The sequence below is a fragment of the Molossus molossus genome, unplaced genomic scaffold (assembly GCF_014108415.1).
Source record: "Molossus molossus isolate mMolMol1 unplaced genomic scaffold, mMolMol1.p scaffold_m16_p_10, whole genome shotgun sequence".
NCBI classification, from domain to species: domain Eukaryota; kingdom Metazoa; phylum Chordata; class Mammalia; order Chiroptera; family Molossidae; genus Molossus; species Molossus molossus.
In genome coordinates, this window is record NW_023425345.1 from 100883615 (window position 1) to 100908707 (window position 25093).

The following is a 25093-nucleotide window of genomic DNA, read 5'->3' on the forward strand; positions in this document are numbered from 1 at the left end:
GAACTTATATGCATGTATGCATGACCAATGGACATGGACAACTAAGTCGGGGACGGGGCGGGAGTGGGGTGGGGAGGGGGGTGCCAATGGGGTAAAAAAGGTGAAATATCTGTAACAAAAAAATAAATAAATAATTTAAAAAAATAAAAAATTCTTGACAAGTAAAAAAAAAAAAAAAACGGGGGGAAATACTTATAATAAATAGAAAATATAATTTGATACAAAATAAAATAAAAACAATGCAAAAGGAAACCAAATAAACCAAAACAAAACACAAAGGCTAGAAAGAAATACATCAAGAGACTGATAATGGTGAAGCTACAGGGATTTTCAATTTACTAAATTTTCCAAATCATCTCTACTCAGAAAGCATTGTATTTTTAAAAGTAAAAAACTGTTAAGAGGATAAAACTTCTATCAATATATTCTCAGTTATTTAAATTTCAGATATTTACGTGACTCTTTCACAACCCATCTTCATCTCAGCCTATACACATAATACATTATTTCCTAACTTGTTACAGATTGACCCCATTTCTTTTAAAAATGTGATAGGGTCCTTAAGTGGAATGACTACAGCGATCAATTTGCATGTATTTTAAAATACAAACTACTCTCCCACAGAGCAAAAGCATTTTCAACATACAGCTTGCTTGCATCTTTCCCTTACCCCATTTTCTCTTTGTGAAATAGGCATCAGCATTGGGGTCATTAAAGTGTCTGCTCATCATAGTTCCTCCTCCAGCATGGAAATCATATGCAAACACAAGAGCTTAAAATAAAACACAAACATTCATTACTCCAATCTGGCTTCGACCAGTGAAGCCCACAAGCAGAAAGACAATTACAAGTTACTCACAAGGCTCTGCAAATGCTTTAGTGGTAAATACCTCACGCAAGGTTACAATATTAGAGTGCTGAATTTTTTTCCACATATCGACCAACACCATGCACTTTGTGTTAACAAGACGAAAACCTGAAACAGAAAAAATTTTCTACTAAACTGTCAATGACATCTCCCCTTATTCCATCAGAAATGTGAGAAAAAAACATTATACATACTAAGAGTTACTAATTATCAAATGAAATCAAACTTATTTATTATTCTTTAAATTCATATATTAAATAAATATATTGAGGAATATTTGAATAATCTTAGCCTCAATAAATACGCTTCTAAAAGAGGATAATTTATCTTTCTTACCATGTATCCTCCGAAGGCAATATGGCAGATCATCTTTGCTATTTACAGCTTTATAACAAGATGTAATGTAGCCAAAATTACTTGATTTCTGTATCCGGTTGGGTGGTGGCAGTGGTTCTAGAGGGAAGAGGCTATGGTAGCTGTCGACTTCTGCAGGGACTGCTAGAGTAAGTCATAGGAAGACAGATGACTTAACTTGCAGACATTCATAAATCTCTCAGAGCAATAAAGAAGAAATAAAACCTACTATAGATAACTGGTATCAAAACATACTTTGTATTCAAGAACAGTGTCAACATTTATAATAATTCTATAAAACAACTGGTTTCATTATCAATACAAACAGACATTATAAAATAACCATAGAACTAAATTTCATACACCCAAAATATTTCTTAACTTTTATAGCACAATACAACAAACATCACTTAGAAATATTAAACATTTCTGATTCTGATGCTGAATAAAAATCAAAATAGATTTTGTTTCTCTAATTTTATTTTGTACTAAATATATTTAGACAATGGTGTTAAGCTATGAGTTCTTGTTTTTAAAGCATAAAGAAATTCAAAACAACATTAAATTGGAGTGTTTATGTAGTATGTCCATGTATGTATATGTATATATAAGAAATTCAAAACAACTAACATTAAATTGGAGAGTGTGTTTATGTACCATGTCTATGTATGTATAAATATGGCAATCTTTTTCAAAATGGAACAGCATAGTTTTAATCTCTCATAAACATAAAAGAAAGAAAACTAAGAACTTTACCACCATGCCTGCCATGTTCCTCAAAGAAAGAAAAAGTACGTTTAAGGATGATATATAATGCATTGGGATTTGCTTGTGATATTGTTAGACATTAAAAACTATTTATCTTAGTCTTGGCTGGTTTGGCTCAGCAGTTAGAGCGTCGGCCTGCGGTCCAGCGACCCGGGTTCGGTTCCCGCTAAGAAGGAACATACCTTGGTTGCAGTTTGTCCCCGGCCCTGGTTGGTTGTGCGGGTGGCAGCCACTCAATGTGTCCCTTTCACGGTGATGTTTCTCTCTCTCTCTCTTCCTCTCTCTCCCTCCCACTCTATCTGAACAAAAAATGAAAAAATGTCCTCGGGTAAGAATTAAAAAAAACAAAACACCATTTATCTCGAATCCCAATTTATTGTTTCTTATAAAGACTAGAAAGTTGAACATGAAAATATACTCAGTGGTTCCTTTCTCTATAGAGTATAAGCCATTTATTTGCCCTCCTTACTACTCCCTATTATCTAGAAGAAATATGTCAGTTTTATAGTCCAAAAAGACAAATACTTTTTAATGCTTCAAATATAATCAATTTATATTTTCTAACTGGACAGCTTCCATTGGTGAAATGTCTTCAATGACTTAGGAATGCACACTGTATCTCAATTGAAAAGCGTATGAGTGAACATGCAAAATATCATAGACAAATATCTAGTAAGGAACACAGCAAAACTTTAATGGTTAACCACTGAGTGAAAGGATTTTCTCCTCCTTTTCAATACTATTCTGTATTTGCAATAAACACATTTAACACTATTTTGAAACATGGCAGTAAATCTCATTTAAAAACCCTCACAAACAAAAACAAAAAAATGTTTCACCTCTGACTGTTAAGAAATCCTATTAAGAAAACTCTAACTCCAGAAAATAGGCTCAAAAGGACCCCTCTGCCTTTGCCAAATACTTGCACTCATTAACTCTTAGTTCTTGAAACAAGTCTATGAGATAGAATTTCCTACTTGGGATTACCCCTCTAGGGAGGGAGGAGGGAGGCAAACCCAGGCCTCTTACCCAGCATTTTGGCAACAGTGCAAAATATGGATTCAATGTAACTTTCAAATCAAGGTCAAGTGGCAAGTTCTACTGAAATAAAGGCAGTATAAAAAAATATATACACACAAGTGAATGTAGCTTTAAGTTTTTGCCCAGTTATTATTTATTTGAATGATCAATGTAATTTCCACAAACAATTGATATTATTTTCTAGCTATTTCATAAGGAAATTAATTTCAAACTAGTAAACATATATTGAGTACCTACTATATATTAGTGAACCCACATTAATGAAATGAGTTCTTATCAAGAGGCTTAAAAATTTATATGAAATATAATACAAGGCAAAATAGGTATTAAAAAGTACAATTCACCATGGCACTGGTTCTTAAACTTTAGCACCCTTCAGAATCTTGTAAAAACAGTTTGCTGGGTCCCATGCCCAGAGTTTTTTACTCAGAAGGTCAAAAATAGGGCCCAAGAAGTTACAATTCTAATGAGTTTCCAGGTGATAATGAAAGGACACTGAGGGTGGTCAAGGGACCACACTTTGAGAACCATTACACATGGAAACACAGAGAGAGAGCCATTCCCAAGAATATTAGTAAATGCCGTACAGCTGATTTGGCATGTTTACTACAAATCAATGAGCTAAAATGAATGGAAGGAGTGCTTTAGGCTGAGGGAGTAAACAGAACAGCAACAACAAGGCATGAATGTGCACAGGTGCCCAGGATGGTGAAATCTCATGTGGTGGGAGAAAGGGGTGCGGTACCACAGAGGAGTTTGCAGAGTGGACATAAACCTGAGCGAGGTATATATGTTGGGATTCGACCCAAGGAAAATTTACATGCTATACTAAGGACCTGAAATTTACCACACCAAGCAGTGGTACTTGCATGAGGGGCACAATGAACTAAAAATCTTATGCTCTTAACTCCTTCATCCCTATGTCTCCTTTCAAGGAAGTCATGCTGAATTCCAAACAGTGAAGAGGAAGAAAATGGTGCTTCAGTGGAAAACTATTCATTATTTAAAGGTTACCTCTCCCTCCAGTGTCTGATTCAGATTCTATGGAAGATATTTTACACCTCTGCAAGCTGTAGATAACTGACAGCACTGTAAAATAATTCTTGTCTACAGACATGTGTATTCTTTTCTGCCTGGTGAAGGTTCAAATGTCTTCCCTCCTCTCCCTTGAAAAAGCCAGTTTGCACACTTGTTTCATTATTCTTGATCTATAATATATCTTATAACATGTGACTGGCTCCCTCATGACTTAAAAAAAATTTTAATACGTGCTCATTTTTAGATCTGTACATCATGACTACATTTTTTCCAGGAAGTCATCTTTTCACACTACATTTCCCAGCCTATCCTGAAATCATCATATGTGGCCTATTATTAATCTTAAAAATGGAATGTTTCCCTAATAGACAGGAATACTCCTTGTAGTTCTCTTTTTCATTTGCAGCTCAATTTAACAAATGCATAAAATTAAGTATGAATAAAGGAAATAGGGATTCTTCCGGTTCTGGTCGAATAGCTCAATTGGTTGGAGCATCCTCCTGTGCACCAATCGGTGCATAAACAAGGTTGCAGGGCGTGTATGGGAGGCAGCCAATTGATGTTACTCTCTCATATCACTGTTTCTTTTTCTCTCTCTCGCTCTCCCAAAATCAATTAAAGCATATTCTTGAGTGAAGATTTAAAAACAAAGATTTATCTTGCCCTGGCCACTTTGGCTTAGTGGTTACAGTGTCAGCCTGCGAACCAAAGAGTTGCGGGTTCGATCACGGTCAAGGGCATGTACCTTTGTTATGGTTCGCCCCTGTCCCTGGTCAGGGTCATGTGAAGAACCAGTTGGTGTGTCCCTCTTAACGTCAATGTTTCCCTTTCTCCCTCTCTCCCTCCCTCCCACTGTACCTGAAGATAAAATAGAAAAATATCCTCAGGTGAAGATTTAAAAAAAAAATTCTTCTGCATTGCTGCATGTCAGCATACTATTTTCATTGTAACTGCTGTATAAAAGTCCATTGTCTGACACTATCACAGTTAATTCATCCCCTGTCCTTCAGATGGATATTTGAATTAATAAAGGTTTCTGCTATTGTGAGCAGCAATGTTGTGGATACTTTATACATTTTCTGGATGAAATTGTGTAGGAGTGTACCTAAGTCTAGGAGGAGAACAGCTGGATCACAGGTAACATAGATATTCAACTTTAATTTCCCAAAGTGGTAATAAGTGTACCAACAACAATGTACTAACGAACCTATAGATCTAAATCCTCACACTTTATATAAGACTTCAAAACGGTATTTTATTTGTATTTACCTATTCATCAGTGATGTTAAATATCTTTTCTTATATGTATTAGTCATGAATTTCCACTGTCTTGAATTGACTATTCCTATCCTTTGGTCATTTTTTTTTTTTTTTTTTTATTGGATTGTTTAGGTTCTTACTGATATGTGTTTTTTACTATTCTTGTTCAGTTTTGTAAATACCTTTTCCCAAGGTTTTACTTTACTACAGGTACGTTTGGATTGTTTTAAATTTTAATTTAGTAAAATTTATCAGTATTTTCTTTTAGTCAACAATATTTGTCTCCTGTATAGAAACTCTTTCCCTACTGAAATGTTAAAATTATTCATTTACATTTTATAGTACGAGTTTAGAGTTTTGTTTTAGACACTTAAGTTCTCAATCTATTTTGAGTTGCCCTTTTGGATGTGGTTTACGGTAATCCAATTTTATATTTTACCATAAAGACAACCATTTTTGTGATGCCTTCTTTTCCCCAATAATATCCCACCTCTATCACAGAATGGGCCTGGGCTCTCCCCAATCTGTTCCATTAATCAATTTGTCTAATCCAGTGCCATTTACCACATCGTTAATTCCTATGGATGCAAACCAAGCCTCCCCTCCCACAATATATCCAGGTTCTTAATCATAATCTTCAAAATGTCTTGGCCCTTTTTTCTCTGATGAATTTTATCATACAGTATAAAAAATTGTTATGCTGTAATATCATTTGAAAAAAAAAAGACCAACTCTGATTAGAAACTTAGAACTCTCAGACCTCTGCTCCCCTCAAAGTCCAAGAAGAAGAGAGGGGGCTGGAGACTGAGTAATCACCAGTAGCCAAAGACTTAATCAACCATTCCCACAAAATGACATTTACATAAAAACGTCTAATCAGCAAGATTCAGAGAGCTTACAAGTTGGTGAACACACTGAGGTGCTGAGAGGGTGGCACACTCAGAGAGGATAAGAAGTTCCCCACTCCAGCCCTGGCCGGTTTGGCTCAGCGGTTAGAGCATTGGCCTGCGGTCCAGAGAGACCCGGGTTCAGGTCCCACTAAGGGTGCGTACCTCGAGTTGCAGTTTGTCCCCGGCCCTGGTTGGTTGTGCAGGTGGCAGCCACTCGATATGTCCCTTTCATGTCGATGTTTCTCTCTCTCTCTCTCTCTCTCTCTCCCTCCCTCCCTCCCACTCTATCTGAACAAAAAAATGGAAAAATGTCCTCGGGTGAAGATTAAAAAATAAAAAGAAGTTCCCCACTCCATCCTCCACCAATACCTTGCCCTATACATTCCTTCTACTTGGCTGTTTCAGAGTTGTATCCTTTATAATAAACCAATACTACTACTTAAAGTGCTTTCCAGAGTTCTTTGAGTCATTTTAAATTACGGAAGTTGAGGGCGGTCGTGAAAACAACTCACATTTGTAGTTGGCCAGACAGAAGTGTGGGTAACCTAGCTGGCATCTGAAGTGGGAATAATCTTGTGGGACTAAGTCCTTAACAATTAAATTGCTAGGATAAAAATTAGACGTCAGAAGTATTTGAGTTTAAAAAGCTCATATGCTTTGATTGGCATTCTATTCAATCTATGGATCACTTTAGAAATATTGACATCTAATGCATTATGTATTCCTAGTCATGAATAAAGTATTTCACTCTATTTATTTATTTACTACATCTTAATAAATCTCTTCCAATGAGAACTTACACATCTTCAGTTGTATTTACACCTAGGTACTGATGTTCTGAAACCACTGCAAATAGCATCTTCTCTTTTAGTTATATTTTAAAGTTATTGGCTACAGGTCTATAGAAATGCAACGGACATGTAGTAATCTTATATGCAGCTATTTCTTAAACTCCATTATAATTTCAAATTATATCTAATGTATCATCATAATATATATGACTTATACAGGACTGGAGCCATAAAGACTGGAATGATAGCCCGGCTAATGTGGCCCACTGGTTGAGCATCAACCCATGCACCAAGAGATCGCTGGTTCGATTCCTGGTCAGGGCTCGTGCCCAGGTTGGGGGCCTGATCCCCAGTGAGGGGTGTGCAGGGGGTGGCCAATCAATGTTCTCTCTCACTGATGTTTCTATCTCTCTCTCCCTTCCTTTCTCTCTAAAATCAATAAAGAAAAAAAAATTTTTTTAAAGACTGGAATGGTAAATAAACCTATTTTTCTTTTTTCCTTCTACCCTCACTAGGGCCTCAAAGGCACTGTCAAAAAATTAAGGAAAATCCCAACCTGAACACTTTAAAGATTATTACAGATAAGTTCTCTGCCCATCTAAAGTGGAAAGATCAGTCTTAAGACATTAACAGCCAGACACACTCTTTTTAATTCTTTAGCAGTCAAGACGACGCATAATAGACAAGTCTGAATCCTTGATAACAACCAGGTATTTTAAGATGATCTCTGTGGCAAATGTATTCCTACTGTACTATTTATAATTTTGTTAAATTATACCATATTTATCTTGCTATAAACAGAATTAGCTAGGGAAAGAGATGTTAATGCTCTCTTAGAAACACTGTGATTCAGTCAAAAATAGATTTAAATCCTGACTCAGCCAGCCAATTACTAGCCACTGGTCTTAAAGGCAAGTTACTAAACATGTCTGTCAACTTCAGTTTTCCTCATATGCAAAATGGAGATGATAGCCCTGGCAGGTGTGATTCAGTTGGTTGGGCGTCATCCCATGCACCAAAAGGTTGCTAGTTCAATTCCTGGTTAGAGCACATGCCCACGTTGCAGGCTGGAACCCCGGTAGGAAACATGCATGAGGCAGCCAATCATTGTTATGCTTTCACATCGATGTTTCTCTCTGTCTCCCTCTCCCTTCTTCTCTCTCTAAAATTCAATAAACAATTTTTTTTAAAAAAATTTTAATGGAGTTGATAATGTAAGTATCTGTTACAGGATTTTTGTAAGAAAGTCATAAAGCATTGAACATCACACTGCCTAGCACAACTGAAGTCTCAAAAATAATAATAATCACCTTTTCCCTCTATTTGAGAACCTATAGTTCATCAAATTTCTTAAGACAATAACATTCTAATGAATAGTGAGGTAAATCACCATGAATTTTAAATCTAATTTTTTAATGAATTAGAATATGGTCACATGTAGAATTAATTTAAATAAACTAGCTGATCTGTGGCATCCTGGACTACTTCTGAAGTAGATTTCAAATAAATATATTCATAAAATAGTAATTAGCTAGTTTAAGACATAAACACATGTAAGACTACATAAAATTATAATATCCTTTAAAAGAAAGAATAAATCAACTCAAATTTTACCTGGCATATCTCCTTGATCAATTTGAGCCATTGTTATTAAATGTCTGTTAATGAGCTCCTAAGAAAAGAAAACAAGTATACTTACATCTAAACATAGCTTCTGAAATCTGGATTTTCTACTGTAACTAAATAGCATAAGTATTAACATTTTGGGCATGTGTACTTTTCAATGTTGATATGCTGAAATAACATTTCTAATAATGGTGTAATGACAAAATTCCACTCCCAGATATACCTGTCCCAAATTACGGTTGGGTAGGTTGGGTTCTAGTAACTATGCTATAACCCAAAGCATATAAGTAACTCTGTGGCTGCAAACTCAAGATCTATGCAAAGTTTGTCAATAACTCCCTCTATGAACATTATACAGGTACAACATACTTCTGTGAAACAAAAATATTTCTGAGAATACAAGTATAAAATGAAAGTCAACATATCAAATAATACCTAAGTATCTAACAAAAAATTATTTTATAAAATCTACTTTATAGAAAGTACTGAACTCTCTTAATGTGAGGTTTATTTCTGCATCAACCTACCTAGTCTGAACCTGTAGATATTAGCAAAACGTTGTATGAAGGTTAGAAACCATTTAAATTATATATACACACTTCAGAGAGACTTTTCAATGCACAGGATATGATGTGCAGAAAGGTGGCCCATTTAAATAGCTATTCTATGTTTTACATCTCAACACATAATTACCTGCAATTTTCTTGAAAAATAGCTTTCCTTAAATGTCACTTCAAACTCATAAATTCCAAATTCTATCTATCTGTTTTAGTATATTTGATTAAATAATGTAATTTGTTTCTGTTGTTGTTTCTTTTAGTTCTTTGCTGAAAGCACTGTAGACACATTAAGCACTCTACTAGGAATTCTGAACACGTACCTGTCGGAGCTCATCGGCCATGAAGAAGGAAGGTGCATTTGCTTTTGGTTGCATATAAGCAACATGAGGTGCGGTTGGAGGATATATATGATAGTTTGGAAATACCTAAAAAGGGAGGGAGGAAGAAAATGTAAAAATCAATTTTTCTCAACTGATAAGCTTTGTTTTGACAAAGTTTTCACCTTTAAATGACAGTGATAAATTGATATTTTTAAATCTTTAAATGATAGTGAATTAAACACCTCAGAGAGTAACTGTTATCAGTATAGTTCTGAATTCATTTTAAAAGTAACCTTATATTTAATAATCAATTAGAAAAATCTAATTGAAAGGAAAGGAAACATTTTTTCATATACAATTAAATCTAAGTTCCAATAAGAGACAAAAGTAGTTCTTTGGATGAAACATTACACAAAATGCAACCGGAAGAAAGGAAGAAAGCAGATATTAAAGGTGTCGGGGCACAGTCAGATAATGAAGTAACAACACTCACTGCCCTGGCCACCAAAGAACTGCCCTCTTGTGGGCTTTTTGTGACCAACCTAAACAAAGTGTTACCTACATACTTGTTGAACAATTCAAACTGCAACAGTAAAGAGGGCCGATTTACTGTGGGTTAATAGCTTAAGTGAACAGAAGGATGCAGCAATGTATTTATGTTCCAAGCAAACTACAACAGAGTTACTAAATCTGCTTTCAGCTTCCAGTCTTTCAATCTTCCAACTGGACTCTCCCCACCACCCTGCTTTCTTCTTCTTCCTCTCTCTCTACTTCCCTTCAATGGCCCATGAATCAAAATCAGAGTACATTCTAAAATATCTTTTCTTTTGCTTTATTCTTTCATTTTAAAAGCTGAAACAAACATTTTTTTCCCTCCTTTAAAAATTAATTCAACCAATCCTCTTAGATAATTATTCTGTTCTGGATCTCAACCAGGAACCAACTTTACAATACTTAAAAGGTTTCCTTTAATATATATCTACAGAGAGAATGATGCCTTTTTTCGTGCCTTGGTTTCCTTACATCAGATAGCATAGTTTGGCTTACCTCAGGTTTACCATGACCATATTTTTAAGCGTATTTGAAAGGTAAAAACATTAAAATGTGCCTTATATAATTTCTACAAAAACAGCTTAGACAGTTTTGTGACAAAAGAACCTCTTTATAAATTAAATTTCTTCTTTCTTCAAATACAAATAAAATATAATAAAAATGTAAATTATAAAATATAATAAACCCCCAAAAGGTAAAACATTGGAATTCTTACTTGAAAGAACCATGGAAAAAGTCTCTACTCTACCTCAATTATTTGACCTTCTGTTCGGCAAGCTGTTCTGTGATAATTTTTGAAAGATCTCTGATCAGAAACAAAACAAAATAAAAAACTATTAGCTACTTCATTATTTCTTAAAAAGCATTTTGCATGATTTACAAGTACGTCTAGAAATGTTTTCACATTTATTTCTCATAAGATGGTTAGGTATTACCCAACATACAACTGGGGAAACAATCTCAGAGGTACTAAGATTCAAGAGTCACAAAACAATGGCAGAACTACGACTCTTAAAAATAAATAACAAAAAAAATCTGTCATTTTTCTACTCAAATTGCCTTTTAGTAAAATATTAAATTTAATCAGAATAAATCATTAACTTAATTTGTGGGATCAAAGTCTTCCTGCTGAGTAAAATCTAACTATACTTTTCATCTAAGCATCTCATCTATGAACATGTCCAATGTTTACAGCTTAGATTAGCTTTCATATTTAATGGCATGTGGCTTTTTTACTCATGAAGCCCTTCCTCTGCTACTTATTTTTCCGTAGTTAAAAAACAATTTTTGAACAGGGACAAAATAATGAAGCTTAAAAGGTACAATTTGCCCTGGCTGGTGTGGCTCAGTTGGTTGAGTGTTGTCCCATGCACCAAGAGGTCCTGGTTCAATTCCAGGTCAAGGCACATGCCCGGGTTGCAGGCCCCATCCCCAGTGGAGGGGTGTGTGTGTGTGTGTAGGCGGCAGCCTATCAATGTTCTCCCCCGCAACTCTCCTCCTCTCAAAAAAGAATCAATAAAAACATATTTTTAAAAATGTATTTGGTCTCATAGTGGAAAAGTGATCCTATTTCCCTTTAAAAATAAACAAAAGATACAATTTATGGAACATGACATTGCTTCCCTTTTCCCCTTTCTCCACCTCCTTCTCCTGACAGTCCCTAAGCCTCCTCTCTCCTTAACAATGAATAATATCAGAGGCTTCCGTTCTCTGTGTCCTCCATTATCCAGAGGTCTAGCTATTAAATTGCTGCCTAACCTAAGGCAAAAGTTCATCATCAGTTTGCTTTCAGTAAGTAATGATTTAAAAAAATCTCCTTTCTCTGACTTCTTACTAGAGGTAAAACTACTTATAAACAAATAAATGTCAGCAAATATCAACTCCAGCTAGTACAAGTACTAGTTAACCCCATAAGCAAAACATGCCATAAAGTACTAAACTAGAGCTTGAATATAATCTAATTTCTAATTAAAACCAGATTTGTCCAAAACTAAAGTTCTTATTAATGCAAAAACAGATTACTTTGAAAAGATTAGAAGTACCATCTAAATTAGAAAATTAAATACTTCTTTAATTTTAATCAAAATTAAAAGACACAAGAGGGGAAAACCTCCTCATGAGTGTCATCAGTTAGAAGGAACTATCACTTCCCTTTAATGCAAACATACCATTCCAGTCAAAGGGGCTGGAGCTGGGTCTGTATAGAAGTACGTCGTCCCACCAACAGTTTCCTTTTGAATCACCTGACCAGAGGACGGAGTCTGAGAAACAGGATTATTAACAGGTGTAGAGGCACTAGAAGGCACCATGTAATTTGCTGGATTTGGAGTGTGACTTCTTCTTCTGGGAGCAGGAGAAGTATGTGGAGTGATCTTGGGGGAATGAAGAGGGGAAGACCCAGCAGACAGTGACATTCCTAAAGAAGACATAAAAACATTTCTTAGGGAACAAAATTGGTTTTAGAAGGGGAAAAAAAAGAAAAAGAAAATGCAAACATTCATTTGGAAGAAACATCATCTTCAGCAAATTCTTTAAGTGCAAAGATAAAAGATGTAATTTAATCTTTTGATTAGAAAAAGCTCTGATTAAAACAAATGTAAAGAAGTTTGTTTTCAAATATAGCCATTTCCAAATAAATTAGCAAATTTATTGCAACAAGTCTCCTCCACATCAAGGTTTACATGAGAAACTTCAACAGTAAGGCTCACCAATAATTTAATAAATTAATTTAATGAAAAATGAGGAATAACTTAAATGCTTCATAAAATTACGCCTTCTATAAAAGCCTTTCTTTTATAGATGGTATAATTCCATTTTTGTTAAAAATAATTTAAAACTATGGAGAGTAACAATAGAAATACCACATCCCCCAAATATATTACAATATTTTTCCTAAAAATCAAGCTATTTAATAAAATTTACTGGATATGTTTTGGCCAAATACAATTAACACAATGATTTGAAAAAACAAAAAATTTAAGTCTTGGTTACAATATTTTTGGGGGCATAACATTTTTTAAATCAAGCAGTATACTGTTTTTATGACTTTTGTCTTTACCTCTAAATAAGCATACACTAGGACAATGGACATTTTCCGCAGATGCATACTTTTTAAAAATCAGACCAACTGATTCAGTATGTTCTAGGGAACACTTTAGCTAAACTCATCTCGTAAGAAAACATTATATGCAGAGCATCTCTATTGCGAATGAATCTGTAGTGAAGACAGGGAAAGGACAATTGTCTTTACCCTTCAGGAGATTCCAAGCTAGCTGAGAAAACAAGACCGGGTCACACGTAAAAGACATAAAATGACTTACAAAAACACTCAAATCTAATATACTGCAAACCACATGCATAAATGCAGATGGATGCAAATTAATTTAAACCAGGTACAGTTCATTAATAAAGGCTTAATGGAAGTGATTAGTTCTGAGCAGAGATTAAAAAGAGTTTCTAGAGCTACATATAGTTACACTTCCTGTAAAAAATTAACTTATCCAGGAACTGTTTTCTGGCTACTTGAGAAATGGACTAAAATCGTTTACCCTTAAAGTAATGTGCATCTCACAATTCAAAAAACAAAAACAGAAAAGTTACCAAAATGCCTCTGGCCACAGAAATAGGATTAAAAGGAATATAAATTTCGATTTCTAAGAATTCCTAAGACACCAACACTGTTTTCTGAAAAGATATAGGTGAACAAAAATAAGGTGAGAACTAAGATAACACTTATCTTTACATAACTGTTTCGTCTGATTTTCTAAGCAACTAAGTGGATAAGTAGGTAAGCTAGATCAGGTTATAAGCACCACAGTACAGATCAGAACAGAGATAAAGGGGGAATATGTGCAAAGTCAACAGCAAAGCGAGGCTTTAAACCCAAGTCTCCACACATCCAATTTAATACTCCTACTACTATAACACAATGTCTCCTGCACTGACATTAAAATAGGCCAGGAATTCTCAAGTGGGTATTAAATATATCTAACAGAAATTGTAACAATCTAAAACCCCCTTAAAAAAACATTTATAAGAAAGCCAAACTACTATATTAAGATATAAGCCTAATTAAAAAAAAAAAAAAAAAAGAATTGTTCCAGAATTCTCGTGTTTTTCTTTTTTTTTTTTTTGTACAGATAGAGTGGGAGGGAGGGAGAGGAAGAGAGAGAGAGAGAGAGACATCGACATGAAAGGGACACATCGAGTGGCTGCCACCCGCACGACCAACCAGGGCCGGGGACAAACTGCAACCGAGGTACGTGCCCTTAGTGGGAACCGAACCCGGGTCTCTCCGGACCGCAGGCCGACGCTCTAACCGCTGAGCCAAACCGGCCAGGGCCTCGTGTTTTTCTAACTCTATATTATACATTTAATTTCAGGTTAATCCATACATCAAAATTTGGGAGGATTATTAAAATATTTTCAAAGAATAAATACCCCCACTTAATACAAAATGCATTTAGATAATTTTCCTAAAACTAGTCTCTAAGCCTTTGTAAGACAAAAGGCCAAGTCACCAAAGATGAATAAATTTATTACATTTAAATTAAATAACAGCAACAAATATAGTTACCAATTCTTTTTTTGATTTTTTTTTCCCTTTATTGATTTTAGAGCGAGAGGAAGGGAGAAGGAAAGAGAGACAGAAACATCAATAAGAGAGAACATCAATTGGCCGCCTCCTGCATGCCCCACACTGGGGATTTGGCCCACAACCTGGGCATGCGTTCTGACCAGTAATCGAACCGGTGACCTCTTGGTGTGTGGGTTGACGCTGAACCACTGAGCCACACCGGCCGGGCTAGTTACCAATTCTTAAGTACATTCCATGTGATTAGTCTACTTAGTCCTCACAACAAACCTGTGAGGTAGGTATATCACGTTCACCTCACAGAGGAAGAAACTAACTTAAAAATATTTTTAAACGTATTGTAAGGAAAAATATAGGTTATTAAACAAAACAATCAAGATTCAAACTCGGGTCTATTTGATTCTAAAACTGCGCTCTTAGCTAATATGCTCTCCAGTTGCCCAATTCCCAGATCTTATACTCAGTGAATGGGACTACCTGAGCTATGTGGGGAGGGCAAAGTGTAAAATGAGGTAAAGAAGAGGTTCTGACATCAAAGTAGGTGTGTGAGATAACAGGAGAACCTCTCTTTACGACTGAATGCATGGAAAAAGTTACCAAAAAAAATCTGAGGTCAGTTAAGAAGGAAATTCATGTATAGTAGAAGGTACAAGTTGTAGGTAACAAGCTTTCACTCAAAATTTTTAAATTTTGAAAAGCAAGGACCTACAAACAAGATTATTCTACCCAGCGAAGCTATTATTTATAATTGAAGGACAGATAAGGAGCTTTCCAGACAAGAAAAAACTAAAGGAGTTCATCACCACCAAACAAGTATTACATAAAATGTTCAAGAGTTTTCTTTAAGAAAAAGAAGACAAAAGATAAAAATGTTAACAATAAAATGCCAATACATACATATCTATCAACAACTGAATCTAAAAATCAACTTATAAGCAGAACAGAACCAGACCCATAGATACAGAGAACATTTTGACAGTTGCCATATGGGGGGGGAGAAATGGGTGAAAAAGGTGAGGAGATTTAGAAGTACAAATTAGTAGTTACAGACTAGGCATGGGAGTGTAAATTACAGCATAAGAAATATAGTCAATATTATTTTAATAACTATGTATGGTGTCATATAGGCATAGATTTCTTGGGACAATGACTTAGTAAGTTTTATCATATCTAATCACTGGGGTGTACATCTGAAATGAATATAATATTGTATGTCAACTATAATTGAAAAATGATTTTAAAAAAATTTAAATTTTGGTCCAGCCAGTGTGGCTTAGTGGTTGAGCGTCGACCCATGAACCAAGAGGTCACCAGTTTGATTTCCAGTCAGGGCAGATGCCCAGGTTGTGGGCCAAACGCCCAGTGGGGAACATGCAGGAGGTGGCCAATTGATGTCCTCTCTTGAAGTTTCTATCTCTCTCCCCTTCTCCCTTCCTCTCTCTCTAAAATCAATAATGAAAAAAATTTTTAATTTTGTGGCTATTCTAATACAAAATTTCAACACTGAAATTTGAGTTCATGTACCTGAGCTGAAGCTGGTTGGAGTTAAATACATTCAAAACAAAATATATAAAATAGTATCACCACCCAAAACAGTAACAGGAAATTTAAACTGTATAGAGAGCTATAAATGAAATTATAACCCTTAAATTAACAGAAAAATAAAATTGTCACAAAAGGCACAGCTTTGTCTCTACAACTTGAGGCTTTAATGCCCATGTGGGCACATGAAGCATGGTCTTCAGCCCATTAAATGTGATGAATGGAACTCAAGTCCCAGTGTAAAGCCAGGCATCGTGAAAAGCTGCACATCAGTGAATGTAGGACAAAAAATTTTCAACCTATCAGCCCACAGAGGCAAAAGATAACCTTATTTGTGAAAGCAGTGGAAGAAAGGAAGAAAGCTGGGGTGTTGTTAAGAGAAATGGAAACCCCATGCCGGTACCATGCAGCGACATTAGAAAATTCCCAGTAGATTCCATGTTGTAGGAATCCCAGTAAGAGATTAACATAAAACTTGAACTGCACTGGCACTGGACACCTAGATGAAGCAAATACCAACTATTTTGATGAAGACTTCTACAACCAGCACATACAGGGTATCACTCCAGAAAATAATCCCACTTAAAAGAATTCCCAAAAAGAGAATCAAGATGCACAATACACTTCAGAATTAGCACCCTGAGAGCCATGAGTTCCAGATAACGGAACCCTGTAAATGATATAAAGTAAGTACAAAATAATTAAGGAAATGAAAGAAGTGACAAATATCACAAAAAAGAAAACATTTGTTCCACTTGAACAGAATAAACTAGGCTCTATAAGATTGAAAAATATAATCATTAAAATTAAAGAGAAAAAACTCAATGGATGAGCTAAAAAGCAGAGTAGACACAAACAGAAAAAAACGAAAAAGAGAAGGATCTGAGCCCTGGCCGGTTTGGCTCAGTGGTTAGAGCGTCGGCCTGCGGTCCTGAGAGACCTGGGTTCGGTTCCCTCTGGGGGCGGTGCCTCGGTTGCAGTTTGTCCCCGGCCCTGGTCGGTTGTGCGAGTGGCAGCCGCTCGATGTGTCCCTTTCACGTCGATGTTTCTCTCTCTCTCTCTCTCTGTTCCTCTCTCTCCCTCCCACTCTACCTGAACAAAAAATGGAAAAATTTCCTCGGGTGAGGATGGAAAAAAAAAAAAGAAAGAAAGAAGGATCTGAGAAAATTAACTAGAATAAAACTTGGAAAATATGAAAGAATGAATAAGACACATAAAAGGTAGAATGAGAAGGAAATTTCCAGGAGAAAAAAAAGAAATAATATTAGAGAAGCTATATTCTAAGGAGAGATTTGTGATTTTCAAGAACTAATTTACCATGTAAATCCTCATTCAAGAAGTCCTGAGCAAGAGTTCTGAACAAATATAAATAAATACCTTTCAATCAATCAGGCGAAAAACTAAGATGCCAAAGATAAAGAGAAAAAAATCTAAAAAGCTACCAGAAAAGAGACAAATTATCTAAAATAAAGAAACAATTACATTAACAGGTGATTGCATCAGCAACCCTAGACAATGAAATAATATATTCAAAGTAAAGCAGAAAATATCATTTAAAGTTTATACAATTTTCAAATAAAGAGAAAAATAAGCCATTTTCAGGGTTTGTCACAAATATCTCCTTCAAACAATTAACAGATCAAATTCTGTAGAGAGAAAACTCCTTCCTCAAAAGGCACAGAATATAAGAATGTTTGGGTAAAACTGAATAAGCATTAACAGTAAAAGAACAACAATTAATCTGAGATAAGTTAAAGTCAAACTATAATTAAAACTCAAGAAAAAACAATACTGAAAAAGGGCAGGAAGGAACAAAGTCATTAAAAACCCTTATTATTAATATCTTCCTTCCTCTTCAACAATTTTATACTTAGTAAGGCATGAATGGTAAAATTCTAGGGGTGTCTACTACATAAAACAGAAACATGAATATATAATATCCCAACTCTACCTCACACCACATACAAAAATTATCTCAAAACAGATCAAAATCTCAATGTAGGAGCTAAACTATAGTACTCTAAGAAGAAAACAAGTATAAACCTTCATAACCTTTAGCCAAGCAGTATTTTCTTAAAATATGACACCTAAAGTGTACATAACAAAAGGAAAAATAAAATAAACATAAAAATGTAAAATTTTTTTGTACTTCACATGGAAACTATCAAGTATGTGAAAAGGCAGCCTACAGAATGGATGTAAATATTTACAAATCATATATTCAATAATGGTCTACTATGCAGAACATATAAAAAACCCCTATGACTCAACAATAAAAATAACCAAATTTAAAAATAGGCAAAAGAATTTGAATAGACATTTTTCCAAAGAAGATATACAAATGGCAGATAAACATATAAAAGAAGTTCAACCTTGTTAGTGATTAGAGACATGCACATCAAAACCACAATACCACTTCATATCCATTATGATGGGTACAATCAAAAGTAAGGGCAAGACCTGGCCAGTTTGTCCCAGTGGTTAGAGAGTCTGTCTGCAGAGCAAAAGGTCTTGGGTTCAATTCCCAGTCAAAAGCACATACTGGGTTGCCAGGTTGATCCCCAGCCACGGTCCGGGTCATGCAGGGCGCAACCAATGGATGTTTCTCTCTCTCCCCCTCCCCCATACCCCCTTCCACTCTGTCTAAAAATGAATGGAAAAATATCCTTGGGTGAGGATTAACAACAACAAAAAAAGCAAGGGCAATTAACACATGTCAGCAAGGAAATAAAGAAATTTAAATCCTCATATACAGCTAGTGGGAATGTAAAATGATGCCCTTTGGAAAACAGTTTGGCAATTCCTCACATTATTAAACATAGAGTTACCATGTGACTTACCAATTCCACTCCTAAGTATGTTACCCTCCAAAATTGAAAATATATGTTCACACAATAACTTATACATGAATGTTCAGCATTATGAATAACAGTCAAAAAGTAGAAACAACCTAAATGTCTATCAACTGATAAACAGGTGAACAAAATGTGATCTATACATAAAATAAAAATATATCCATCAGTAAAAATAAAAATACTGATATATGCTACATAGATGAACCTAGAAAAAAAGTGAAAGAAGCCAAAGGCCAAAAAGCCACATATTATATAATTCTATTTATATGAAATGTCCAAAATAGGCAAATCTACAAGACAGATTAGTGGTTTCCAGGGACTGGGGAGAAGGAACAGTTCAGAGTAACTACTAATACGTATAAAGTTTCTTTTTGGTGTGATAAGTACGTTGTGGAATTAGTGATGATGGTTACACAATCTTGTGAATATACTGAAAACCACTGAATTGCATACTTTAAAAGAATAAATTTTCTGATATGTGAATTATATCTTAACAAAAAAAGAGTTGTTATCTAAATCATTGCTGGGATGAAGGAGAAAGATCAAGAAAACTCCATTAAACCAACAGAAAGGGGAATAGGCAATGAATAAACTGCAAAAATAATCCACTTACATTCTTAGCAATAAAAAGATAAAATACTTAGGCATAAACTTAACTAGAAATGTGCAGGTCTTATATGAAGAAAAGGTTAAACTCTACTGACAGAAACAAAAGATAACTTGAACAAAAGAAAATAAATACTGATATTTATTTGCTATAAAGATGTCAACTGTATCCGTAACTAATATAAAAACATAATGATGTTAGTTCAACAAAAATAACAGAATTTTTTAAATTAGCCAAACGAATTATAATAGCCATGTGGAAAAATAAACATTAAGAAGAGACAAAAAAGGCCCTTGCCGGTTTTGCTCAGTGGTTAGAGCATCGGCCCACAGACCAGGTTTGGTTCCCACTAAGGGCATGTACCTTGGTTGCAGTTTGTCCCCGACCCCAGTTAGGGTCGTGTGGGTGGGGACCAGCCGATGTCTCTCTCACATAGATGTTTCTCTCTCTCTCCCTCCCTTTTTCCCTCCCACTCTATCTAAAGATAAATGCAAAAAAAAACCCACAAAAGTCTTCCAGTGAGGATAAAAAAAAAGAAGAGCCAGAAAAGCCCTGGCCAGTATGGCTCAGCAGCTGGAGTGTCGGCCCACGGACCAGAGAGGCCCGGGTTCGGTTCCCGCCACTAAGGGCACGTACCTCGGTTGCAGTTTGTCCCCGGCCCTGGTTGTCAACCACTCGATGTGTCTCTCTCATATCAATGTCTGTCTGTCTGTCTGTCTCTCTCTCTTCCTCCCACTCTCCCTTCCACTCTGTCTCAAGATAAATGCAAAAAAAAAAAAAGTGTCCTCGGGTGAGGATAAAAAAAAAAGGAGAGCCAGAAAAATTATTAAAGAAAAGCCAGTACACTGAGGAAGAACAAAAGAAGAATTAAAATATAAAAAGGAAGAAAATAGTATCATGTAAGACAACTAGACAATAAAAAGGACTAAAAGCTACAGTAATAGCTATCACTAAATAATGGAACAAATAAAGAAATAAACAGATTTATTTTAGACAAACTAAATAAAAGCCACTCATCCTTTCATTCATTATACTCACATAAATTTCTAATAGATTAAATATTTAAAAGTTAAAACAAAAAGTATCTCAAAAACATTTATAAAAAAATATAGTATTATAAAGACAAAAAATGTAAAGGTCAAAAAGAAAAAAGTCAGTTTGATTTCTTAAAAAACAGATTACAAAATAGGAAGAGTTTTAAAACTGTCATTATGTGCAGGTAACTGTCCAAATATAAGAATCCAGAAAATGTCAGAAATTATAGAATTTATCAAAGTTACCAACTTTTGTAAAGATATGTGATTAACTTAAGATATCTACACACTAGAAACAATTAGAAAAATGTTACTTTTTCAAGACACCAATTGTAATGCCAACAAATACTCAAAATAGATCTCAAAATAGCTAACAAAAGATGTATAAAACATGAGCACAGAAAATTATAAAACTTTATGAAAAGACAGTTAAGAAAAGACAAATGACGAGAAACCCCATGTTCATGGATAGGAAGGCAGTAACTAAAATGATCATTTTCCTCAATTTACGTAAAGATGCCATACAGCTTCCCCGAAGACACCATGCTGCTTCATGTGTCCACAAGTCTCCAATTGTGGCCCACAGGCTTTACTGAATAAACCCCTCTAGTGTGTTCATCAACAACCCTCATTGCCAAATTCTCTAAACCCCCTTCTCACAGAAAATTCCAATTCATCCTTCCGAAAAATCTTCTTACTCTATAAAACTTTTGATGGCCATATTTTAAAATTCTTATCATTCTTTATTTGATCTTTTGCTGCAAATACCACACAACTAAAATTATCTTTTTGTAGGGAAGAACTGTGCCTTAATACTTTCTATGTTCCCAACCTTCCTCAACTACATATGTAATGGCACAGTATCAGTACACAATAACTCTGTTGAAACAAAGAGATAAGAGATGAAGGTCCCTGGTTTGGTACCAACAATCAAGATGCTACGTATACTAATTGCTATGATCAGAAAATGGAGGATGCCATCACCAGAGTTACCTGAGTAACACAAAAAGTTAGGAGAAGAAAAGTAAATGGTCATACTATCGAATGGCATAGATGTCACTTATTACAGTCAAACGCAGGTTTTCAAACATCTACCATCTCTAACAATTCGCTTCTCAACCCAACAACCCTTTCATGCTGACGATACCTATGTGATCAGTCACGTGTCTCTCAGGGGACAAAGGAGAGAGAATACATGAGTATGAGTCAGTTTACAGCTGATAACAGCTCAAGAAATTGTGCTGCGAATATTTTCTTTTCTTCTTTTTGCTTTTGTTGCTGCCTATTATTATTTTTTAATTTTCATTTTTTATTGTACATTTCATTTCCTTTTTGTTTTTAAAATGTTTATTTATAGATTAAAGAGTACATTAGACATGTACTGTGCATAACAAAGGTTAAAATGGAACCATCTGGGTGTGCGGAATGGATTAATCCAATCAACATAGTTTCTAATGGGAAAAAATACTTCCATTTCTAACAGCTGTCAGAACGAATTAAGTTCAAGAACGGAGGTTCTACTGTTTATTTTAAAAGCAATTATGAAATAAGCCATGAGCCACTGTGAAAGAAAGAGGAATTTAAAAGCATTTGGGGTAAATGACACTCTTCTAACAAAGCAATCTGATTATTCTTGTATTACTCTTTCCAGGTCAATGTAGCCCAGGTATATTTAGATTGCACTAATGATTTTAGTAATGTTCCAATAACCAAACTAAATCTCCAATAATAAAATGTCATGTATGACTACATTAAAGAGACTAGTTTAGATTAGAAATTACCAAACTATATCTCACATTGAACAGACGAACCTGAATTGAAGACAAATAGAGGAAGCATAATCTTAACAAAAGGGTCAATAAAAAGTTGGGGCTTCATCCAAGAGAAAAATCGTACTAAGTAATTTATATATGCATATTCAGAAATACAAAAACCCAATTACTACTAAGAATACATTTCTTACCTTTCCATTTTTAACCAAATTCCCCTATCATACTCACCTCCTCCCAAATAAAACAATGCTCTGTTATAGCCCAAAAAACAGACACTAAGTTTATACTGTACTCCTAATTTCTAACAGAGTCTTAAACATATTAAGAATTAATCATGTAATGGTATGAGCATTAATGATGTAAAGGGTGAGTATAAAAGGTCCACCCCAAAGTTCAGTTCAAAACATTTTTCTCTCCCCATTTGCTCTTTCAGTGCTTCAGAAATAGTATTTATTTTTTAGTCCATTTCTATCACTAGCTGTTCTTCAAAGCAGTGAGTTTTTAAAAAGTATTTAATTACAATCATCTTAACAATTAAAGTTTGTATGTCGTGGAGTTATTAGCAATTTGATGCAACCTGTCAAACAAATCTCTAAGATACTCTAGGTAACTGTATGCATACAGATTTCTATTGACTAGAACTTTCTAAAATAAAATGGTAAAACCTATAGAATAACATCAGAAATGCCCTAAACTCGCCACATGATGTTGATGGTTACTGTACAAATAAAACTTTAATATACAACTTAGAGTTTCTCAAATTTAGTAACAAAGATACTTGATGGTGGTCCCCAACCCCACCCCTATGTTCAGAAATTCATGGAACCCAAAGGACTCAGCATAGAGTGGCACTCATGACTAAGATTTATCACAGCAATGTGGTAAGCATTACAGCAGATCTCAAGGCAGAAAAGACACAGGAGTCTAAAGAAATTCATGTGTAAGATTCCTTACACTCTCTTCCTCTCATGGGAAATCACACAGCTCACTTGTCTTCCAGTAACGTACGCTCGGAGCTCATTAGAGACTCACTGCCCAAGATTTTTACAGGGAACGGATCAGATAGGCACCCTATGCCTAGCACAGTTCAGGAGTAGGTGTGCAGCATAAACCACACTGCTGGCACAAAGAGTCTAGGGACAGTAAACCTCCCTATCCAGTTAGTGAACAATGGCAACACCTCCAACTCCAAGTTCCCAGACATTAGCCGAGGGCCAACCTTGCAAGCAGGCTTTTTGGAGAACGGCAGTCTTCAGCCTGCTCTATTAACTTAATTTCTGCATAAATATCTCAAATTGCCTCCACTACAGCTACCACTGTTTCATAATTCTGCTCTATAGCATAGTGAATTTTGTTATAAAGAAATACAAGGGCCCTGGACAATTTTGCTCAGTGGATGAAGTGTCAGCCCGCAGACCAATGAGTCACAGGCTCTATTCTGGTCAAGGGCACGTACCTCAGCTGAGGTTCGTCCCTGGCCCTGGTATTGTGACACAAAAGCAACCAGTCGAGGTGGCTCTATCACATAGATGTTTCTCTCTGTCTGTCTCTCTCTCCCTCCCTCTCTTCCACTCTCCCTCCCTTCCACTCTATCTGATGATACATAGAAAAATATCCTCGGGTGAGGAATTAAAAAAACAAAAAACAAAAAAGACAAGGGCAAATGGTTTATTTTTCTTATATAAACATATATGTGCCTCACACAAGGGGGTGGAGGAAAAAAGTAAGCCTTAAATTAAGGCAGTAGATTTATGTTGATTCCACTACTTTTTGTCCCTACACATTGAGAAAAATGACATATATTAGTAATATACATTCTACGGCTAGGAAATATAACAAAGAAAAATTAAATATAGTCCATATAAAAAGGAGGTGAAACTAGATTTCACCAGTTCGTATCCCTAGTATCTGAACTACCTAAATATATACACTAACTAAATATATATGTTATGGCTTATAATAAGATAGCAGCTACTAACATTAAACAGAAAAGGCTTTGTAAGATCATTAGCTAAGTCATAGTTCAGCTACTACCATACTATAATTATAGAAGCCATTCAAAAGGTTTACTTAAGTATTAGAAATAATATTAAACAAACCTTTCTTCTTAGTAGCAAACTTTTAGATCAATCCCAAAGAGGATCATCTAGGCTATGATTTGGCATATACATCATAAAAATAACTGCTTTCTATTTTGACAGTTTAAAAACTATTCATAGCTTTTGAAAATCTAGTTCTGGAAAGAATTCTAAAGAAATAGTTCTAAATTCTGAAAGATATTTATAGTTAAGGTAACTGTGTATATAGAGAGTGTGAGTGTGAGTGTGTGTGTGTGTGTGTGTGTCTGCTTTTTAAAAGGTAACACAGAGATTCAATTTTTAATAAAGAAATTAAGTTTTAAAAAGCAAAGGAAATATGAAGGTTAAAGAACACACTGTCAATCAACTGAAGTTTATAAAAGTGGTAAGAATGGTTTTAGGGGAAAACAGCTGATTATAAGTGAAGTTCTATGATGTACATTAAATTTCTTCTCATGATACCGTTATTTGATTCAGATAGGAAATACAGAAAAGCTGTATGAATACTAACTTTACCTAAATAAAATCAATTTCCTTTAAGTA

At 35.1% G+C, this 25093-nt stretch overlaps 1 protein-coding gene across 8 annotated transcripts in view; it reads right to left on the reverse strand.

Moving 5' to 3' along the window:
- The window catches only part of PAN3 (poly(A) specific ribonuclease subunit PAN3), a 153689-nt gene that overhangs the window by 32746 nt on the left and 95850 nt on the right, over positions 1–25093 (reverse strand). For 5 of the 8 annotated variants that reach the window (XR_004958279.1, XR_004958280.1, XM_036251003.1 and 2 more), the window contains 6 exons: positions 12237–12484; positions 9517–9621; positions 8625–8682; positions 1205–1366; positions 860–976; positions 671–772 (listed from right to left, as the gene is read on the reverse strand). Coding sequence is in view for 6 of the 8 variants with exons in the window: in XM_036251003.1 (XP_036106896.1) it covers positions 671–772; positions 860–976; positions 1205–1366; positions 8625–8682; positions 9517–9621; positions 12237–12484 (792 nt within the window). In the remaining 2 variants the exon portion in view is untranslated. Of the gene's footprint in view, positions 1–670; positions 773–859; positions 977–1204; positions 1367–8624; positions 8683–9516; positions 9622–10816; positions 10874–12236; positions 12485–25093 lie in introns of all 8 variants that reach the window. The other 3 variants (XM_036251002.1, XM_036251005.1, XM_036251006.1) reach the window with 2 other exon arrangements.